At 51.6% G+C, this 7,813-nt stretch overlaps 1 protein-coding gene across 1 annotated transcript; it reads right to left on the bottom strand.

Moving 5' to 3' along the window:
• Positions 1-1,538: 1,538 nt before the first annotated feature.
• LOC123147650 (F-box protein At5g39450) lies at positions 1,539-4,767 on the bottom strand. Its single transcript, XM_044566910.1, has 2 exons — positions 3,006-4,767; positions 1,539-2,075 (listed from the first exon to the last, which is right to left on the bottom strand). The coding sequence occupies exons 1-2, from the start codon at positions 4,655-4,657 to the stop codon at positions 2,072-2,074; spliced, it is 1,656 nt and encodes a 551-aa protein (XP_044422845.1). The 5' UTR covers positions 4,658-4,767; the 3' UTR covers positions 1,539-2,071.
• Positions 4,768-7,813: the final 3,046 nt, after the last annotated feature.

Below are 7,813 nucleotides of genomic sequence, written 5' to 3'. Positions count from 1 at the left end.
AATTTTACAGGGTCCATTAAGCCATCCCTCCAGTACGGTTTCATGCCCCGTAGAGGGTTTTTGTTTCTTTGCAACTAGCTCGGATGTCTTATGATAGTGCACCCTTTTACTTCGGACTGGGTGTATATTCGGAGCCGGATTATCCCAAAATTTCGTTTCGGTTTTCCAGGCGCTTTCCATCGCACAGTACTTTCGTACTATGGACGCCAAGTCAGCGAAGCGTGATATGTCACGGCGACTTAAGGCGTTAAGGATTCCCTTGTCCGTGCAATTATTGCAGAAAAGTGAGACTGCATCTTCCTCGCGACAGTCCTTAACCTTGTTCATCACAAGGAGGAATCTGGCCCAATAATGATGTACTGTTTCATGGGGCTCTTGCCTGATGTGGGAAAGATCGTTTATGTCTGGGTGGGTGGGATCATTTGAGTCCGAACCCCTACCCGATCTGAGACCCAGGGGCCGAGGAGTTTCCAAACTTGGAAGTTCGGGTTTCGGAGTGTTGCCTGATAAGTCTGGCCCGCTGCCTGATTCTAGGTTCAAGGCTTGGGTGATGTCCTCCCGTAAGCGGGTATCCGACTCGGAGAGCTCAGGAATCCGGACATAGTTAGTCCTCAAAATAGATGAAAAGTTGCCGCATTGTTCCTCCACCACCGCAACGTGATGGGTGACTGACGGAGAGTTAATCTCCCTTTGATCGGGTTTAAGCCCAATTCGATCATAGTCCATAGCGACTCCCAAGGCGGCGATGCGATCCAAGAGTTCGTTTAGGAAAGAGAGCTCCATTGGATCCATCTGCTCGGCGAATTCCGAGCCGACGTGGAGGCTGTTTTTGATGATCTAAGAAGTCATCGTCGGTGCAGCGGCCGAACAGGCAGTCATGACGAAACTGCCTAGCCGGAGAGTTTGGCTGACAGCCAGAGCTCCCCCGGCGGTAATGTTGCTTTTAACAACGAGATGAGGCATCCTTCCTTACGGCGACGTCACAAAGGAACTCCCAATGAAAGCACCAATGTCGGTGTTAAAACCGGCGGATCTCGGGTAGGGGGTCTCGAACTGTACGTCTAAGGCGGATGGTAACAGGAGGCAGGGGACACGATGTTTTACCCAGGTTCGGGCCCTCTTGATGGAGGTAAAACCTTACGTCCTGCTTGATTTATTCTTGATGATATGAGTATTACAAGAGTTGATCTACCACGAGATCGGAGAGGCTAAACCCTAGAAACTAGCCTATGGTATGATTGTATGTTGTCCTACGGACTAAAACCCTCCGGTTTATATAGACTCCGGATGGGGGTTAGGGTTACACAAGGTCGATTACAAAGAAGGAAATATACATATCCGTATTGCCTAGCTTGCCTTCCACACCAAGTAGAGTCCCATCCGGACACGAGACGAAGTCTTCAATCTTGTATCTTCATAGTCCAACAGTCCGGCCAAAGGATATAATCCGCTTGTCCGGATACCCCCTAATCCAGGACTCCCTCACTCAGCCAAGCCCAACTATGACAAGTATGCAAAGTGGCGAAAAACGGTGCATGTAACCAAACGCGTCCCAATAGTTTTTGAAGATAAACAACTGCACTAGGCACATAATGTAATACACAAATGAGCTGGTTCTGTGAGATCAGTCATGGCAGTTTCATATAGCTGTGCCAGCCGAGAATCTCACTCAACCATGTATACTTCTAAAAAAAATCAATCTCATTACAATTGGCGCCATTTTTGCACTTGGAGCAAGGGCCTGGTGCTGAATGACAGGCAGCTCGTTCCTTTTAAATGTGGACAATTTTTAAAGTAGAATCATGCAAATAACCAAGATAAGGACATACAGTTATGTATGTCGATGCCATTTCCTGTATTCTTAGGGAAGGTGGCACTTCCTTGAGGATACTATATTTCTGACTACTGCTACGCTTCTTCCCTTGGCAGCAACGGGGCATCATATCATTGCAAGCAGGCTTCGGTATGTAACCTGCCAAGGAGGAACGTCAGAGCTTGATCCAGAAGCATTGCTCGCTTTACCTCTGCCTCAGGTGGATTGTCTCAGTTCCTGACCCTCAACTTGCGCCTTTCACCTAAGCAAAGGGTGTTCATCCAGTTAGGCCGTTAAATGAGTAGCGCAACAATGAAACAGTGAACTGAACAGCTAGGATGTTGGACAATGCAAGATAAGAGCATTTTGAGGTGAGTAAGAAGAACCAATGGTTACTTTCTACTCCCTCCGTTCCAAAATAGATGACCCAACTTTGTATTAACTTTGTACTAAAGTTGAGTCATCTATTTTAGAATGGAAGGAGTATCTGTTACACCATGTCATCAATTGAAGAACAGCATGAGTGGAATCACATAAGAAATACACCCAACTGCCAAAACGTCTTACATTAGTGAACAGAGGTAGCATATAATAAATATTATCGCAAATGGTTACTCTTTAAAAATGTATCTGCTACTCTTTTTTGCAGTGCAACAACTAAGGTTTCAGAAGAAAAGCAAAATTGAGATGCTAGTGTATGTTACAATGTAGTGAGTGTGACCTTCAGCAGTGTGTCATGGTAAGCTATAAATTGGTAGCTAAGATCAACCACCAATGACGACTTCAAATTTAAATACAGAAAAGACATTCTGATATTTGCCGGGATCAAAAGATGAAGGGGTATCGGGCAATCTTAGCCGTCCTTGTGTTTAGGGGGTGGGGTACCAAAGAAAAAGTGTCAAAAGATTTGGTCATAACTCCCGTAATCATGACGAAGTCGACTGTTCAGAGCACAGGGTGTGTGCATGCAACTAATATGGAGATTTGCCCCAATAGAAGTATTTAGACTTAACTTTGTACATCATGATTGTTTTGGGACATGGTTGTGCAAGCAACTAATATGAAATGGGTGACCTCAGATGGTCTAACAACTGATAAGCTATAAATTGGTACATGTCACAACAGATTTTGTCAAAAGATTTTGGAAGTCTGGAATCTGTAATCAACTATGACAGCAGAAAATGTGCAGTACCTGGGAGAAGATGAGCAGCTGGGACTTCCATGGATAGCAACAAACACATTGGAGTAAGACTTTGTGAGATACGCGAAGTTCGGTATCGGTGGCAATGTTGGCACACGCTCCCCCTTCCTCAGCAGCTCCTCCAAGTTGAGCCTTTGCAAGGTGAGCACAGACTTGTTGTCTCTCCAAACAAAGGCGAGCCGGCCATCCCTGAGAACAAACAGTGACCCGGGCTTTGAGCCAGGGTACCTGAACCCATACCCAGTAGCAATGCCCTCTCCAGCAAAGCATCTCTCAATGCTCACACTGCGGGAATCCTCATCGGTCGGAAATGGAAATGCCTCTGTTGATGATTCGCCCACCCGCACCACAAACATGGACGACCCATTCGGATGCACGACATAGTGCGTGCCCTCCAACACCTTGGTTGCAATCAGAAGAAGCTTCCCCTCGCTGTCTTCCTCGTATGAGAGGAGCAGGAAGAAGAGAGCCTTCCCTGGTTTGCCCTCGTCGTCTGGCCGCCCCGGAGGCCACCCGAATGTGCCTCGCCACAGCCCGGCATATTCCCGGCCGGGCATGGGCACCTGCGTCGTCAACTTGTAGAGCGCAAACCTGTTGTCGTGCATGCTCGGCCACGCACGGTAGGTCGACAGCCGCAGCCGCGCGCCCCGGAGGCTCAGGCCGGTGCTCTCACTAGCGCGCAAGAACTCGTCCAATGACAGATGCTTGCTGTCCGCGTACTCCGACCTCGAATTGGCTGATGCAGAGCGCGTCACCATCTGCCGCAGCCCGTCCCTGACGTACCCAGCCATCGCAGAGAGACTCCTCCGCAGCCGCACCCTCTCACCAGTGCTGTCCACCGGCAGCGACGGCGGCACCTTCTTGGCCCCCAGCAGCGCCTCGAGCTCCGGCCTGCGCACCATGCCCCCGCCGGACTCAATGTGCAGACGCAGCATCGCCTCGCGACGGGCGGCGAGCATCGGCAGGTCCTCATCGGAGCGCGCAAAGAGCGGGGCCGCAGCGAGCTCCGGCGGGAGCGTGACGCGACACGAGGCCACGAGAGCGTCGAGCAGCCGGCGGCGATTGCCGAAGGAGAGGCGGGAGAACTGCGAGGAAGGCTCGGAGGAGGCAGGCGCGTGCGCCTCGAGGAGGAGTGTGTTGGCGTGGGGGTTGACGGAGGCGAGGAGGCCGGGGAAGAGGGAGCCGGGGTGGTGGCCGTGGAGGAAGAGAAACGCGGGGCGTCCATCGGCGTCGGCGAGGATTTCGAAGACGGGGGCCCAGAGGAGGCGCGGGGAGAGCTCCTGGGGGATGGCGCGGACGGCGACGAGGGAAAAGAAGCCCGGGAGCGCGGTGACCAGGTTGCCGAGCTCGGGGTTCTGGTGCGCCCAGAGGCCTTGGAGCGGGGACACGGAGTGGAGGAAGCGGCATACGGTGAGGGAGGAGCCCCCGGCGGCGGCCCGCCAGGCGAGGAGGTTGGACAGGGAGGAGGGGAGGAGGCGGCGGCACTGGGCGAGCCACGACTTGTCGGAGGTGGATAGGGCGGCGTAGAGGCGGCGCGAGGCGGCGGAGAGTGCGAGGAGGTCGCGGGGGCGGAGGTGGGCGGAGATCAGGGCGAGGACGTCGTCCGGCACCGAGAGGATCAGCTCGGCGCCGTCGACGGCCATCGGGATCGGGCGGTTTCGTGCGGTCGTGTGTGTGGTCTGGGTGTGGCGTCTGCTTCTTTTTTGCCTTTTCTTTTCTCAACCTCTGATAAAAAGTGGATCTTTTCCCCCCACCTAGAAAGAAGAAGAGTGGTGACCGACGAGGTCAGTAGGTCGTCACAGGCATTTTTCCAACTGTGGAAATATCCCTTTTCGGCATTTCGCTCTCAGGCCACACCTTCACTCGCCACTACGCCAAAATATCTCAGCATGCAACTTTCCGGGGGATTTCGTGCTTATCGGCCAACTTGTCTTCCTATTTCTTTCGGAAACAAGGTGACGTTGTATATAATATTTTTATTTATTTATTAAGAAAGAGTATCACTTTTCAACTGTCTACAACAATTAAGCTTGTCTGGGAGAAAAATATTGCGGTAATAATATTCTGTAGTGCAATGAGTTCGCGCTTGGAACGGATCCCCTAGCGGCGGTAATATCCTCGTGGTGACTCCCTCGACGTGAGTCTACCCATCGGCGAGTCTTCTGCTGCCTCGTATTGCGACCATGACCCTTCCATCCGTCATCTCCTTGCTCTCTCGTGGTTCGCCAGGTCCATAAATCTCGTGGATCAGAGTGTTGCCTCCGGGGTTCGTGGCCTGCAGCGGCTTGGGTTCGTCATCGGAGACTATGCCCTGGCCATCTAGTTTGCCACCCCGCGACCGTTTCGCCTACGCCCTGCCTATCTAGTTGCTCGCCCTGCGGCCGTCCGACCTACGCTCTGCCCATCTACATGACGATGAAGACTCTCTCTCATGAGCACTCGGCCACGTGCAGTGGGTTTGGAGCCCCCTCCCTCACCTAGATGATTTTTTGGGGCTAGTTGGATCTCATTGATGAGAAATTTCATGACTTCGTGATAGATCCGTGATCAATGATCGCGTTTGGTGGATAGCTCTTGCGCGAATCCACACAAAGAAGACATTCAACCATGCTGTGTTTTTCAGAGACATGTGTGCATCATGGGAATTCGTGCAGGAGATACGGTTGCGGCCTCTCAGAGCCAACCTCTTCGTGGTACATGCATCGTGCTTGGGAGATTGAGAGAGGATCATGCACCAGGGTCCGTGGATCTTCCACTATTGGGTTGTTCTTCTCCATCCTTATGATGGCTTCAGCAAGGCCGATCACATACAGTGAGTAAATAGCAAAAAAAACTACCACATTACAGGCTAGGGTTACAGAAAGCTACCACTTTCTTTAATTGTCCAAAATGCTACAACTATTTTGGTTCGCTGTTCCAAAAACCCAAGTGGTTGAACAATTAACTTTAAGTGCGCTTATGACATGTCTGGCTGATACGTCTCCAACGTATCTACTTTTCCAAACAATTTTACCTTTGTTTTGGATTCTAACTTGTATGATTTGAATAGAACTAACCCAGTGTTATTTTTGTGCAGAAATAAAAGTTCTCGAACTGACCTGAAAATCAACAGAGAATATTTTTGGAATATATAAAAAATATTGGCAAAAGAATCAAGGCCAGGGGGCCCACACCCTGTCCACGAGGGTGGGGGCGCGCCTACCCCCCTGGGCGCGCCCCTGCCTCGTGGGCCCCCTGGTGCTCCATCGACCTCAACTCCAACTCTATATATTCACGTTCGGGGAGAAAAAAATCAAAGAGAAGGATTCATCACGTTTTACGATACGGAGCCGCCGCCAAGCCCTAATCTCTCTCGGGAGGGCTGATCTGGAGTCCGTTCGGGGCTCCGGAGTGGGGAATCAGTCGCCATCGTCATCATCAACCTTCCTCCATCACCAATTTCATGATGCTCACCGCTGTGCGTGAGTAATTCCATCGTAGGCTTGCTGGACGATGATGGGTTGGATGAGATTTATCATGTAATCGAGTTAGTTTTGTTAGGGTTTGATCTCTAATATCCATTATGTTCTGAGATTGATGTTGCTATGACTTTGTTATGCTTAATGCTTGTCACTAGGGCCCGAGAGCCATGATTTCAGATCTGAACCTATTATGTTTTCATGAATATATGTGAATTCTTAATCCTATCTTGCAAGTCTTGTTGGGGAACGTAGCATAAATTCAAAATTTTCCTACGTGTCACCAAGATCTATCTATGGAGTCATCTAGCAACGAGGGAGGAGTGGATCTACATACCCTTGTAGATCGCGCGCGGAAGCGTTCAAGTGAACGGGGTTGAAGGAGTCGTACTCGTCGTGATCCAAATCACCGATGATCCTAGCGCCGAACGGACGGCACCTCCACGTTCAACACACGTACGGAGCAGCGACGTCTCCTCCTTCTTGATCCAGCAAGGGGGGAGGAGAGGTTGATGGAGATCCAGCAGCACGACGACGTGGTGATGATGGAGCTGCAGTACTCCGGCAGGGCTTCGCCAAGCTCTATGGAGGAGGAGGATGTGTTGGAGAGGGAGAGGGAGGCACCAAAGGTGTAGGTGAGAGGCCCTCCTTCCCCCACTATATATAGGGAGCCTAGGGAGGGGGCGCCGGCCCTAGGAGATGCAATCTCCTAGGGGGGGGCGGCCAAGGGAGGAGTCCCTCCTCCCCAAGGCACCTAGGGGGTGCCTTCCCCCTTTGGGACTCTTCCCCTAGGGTTTTTCCACCCTAGGCGCATGGGCCCTAGAGGGAAGTGGCGCCCCAGCCCACTTTGGGCTGGATCCCTTCCCACTTCAGCCCATGGGGCCCTCCGGGATAGGTGGCCCCACCCGGTGGACCCCCGGGACCCTTCCGGTGGTCCCGGTACAATACTGGTGACCCCGAAACTTGTCCCGATGGCCGAAATAGCACTTCCTATATATAATTCTTTACCTCTGGACCATTCCGGAACTCCTCGTGACGTCCGGGATCTCATCCGGGACTCCGAACAACATTCGGGTTACTGCATATACATATCCCTACAACCCTAGCGTCACCGAACCTTAAGTGTGTAGACCCTACGGGTTCGGGAGACATGCAGACATGACCGAGACGACTCTCCGGTCAATAACCAACAGCTGGATCTGGATACCCATGTTGGCTCCCACATGTTCCACGATGATCTCATCGGATGAACCACGATGTCAAGGACTTAATCAATCCCGTATACAATTCCCTTTGTCTATCGGTACGATACTTGCCCGAGATTCGATCGTCGGTATCCCG

Source organism: Triticum aestivum, chromosome 7A (genome assembly GCF_018294505.1).
Source record: "Triticum aestivum cultivar Chinese Spring chromosome 7A, IWGSC CS RefSeq v2.1, whole genome shotgun sequence".
Lineage (NCBI taxonomy): Eukaryota > Viridiplantae > Streptophyta > Magnoliopsida > Poales > Poaceae > Triticum > Triticum aestivum.
This window is presented reverse-complemented; position numbering and strand designations above follow the sequence as displayed.

Excerpts from the sequence above, each read along its gene's own strand:
- LOC123147650 (XM_044566910.1), bottom strand. The coding sequence starts at position 4,657 with ATGGCCGTCGACGGCGCCGAGCTGATCCTCTCGGTGCCGGACGACGTC.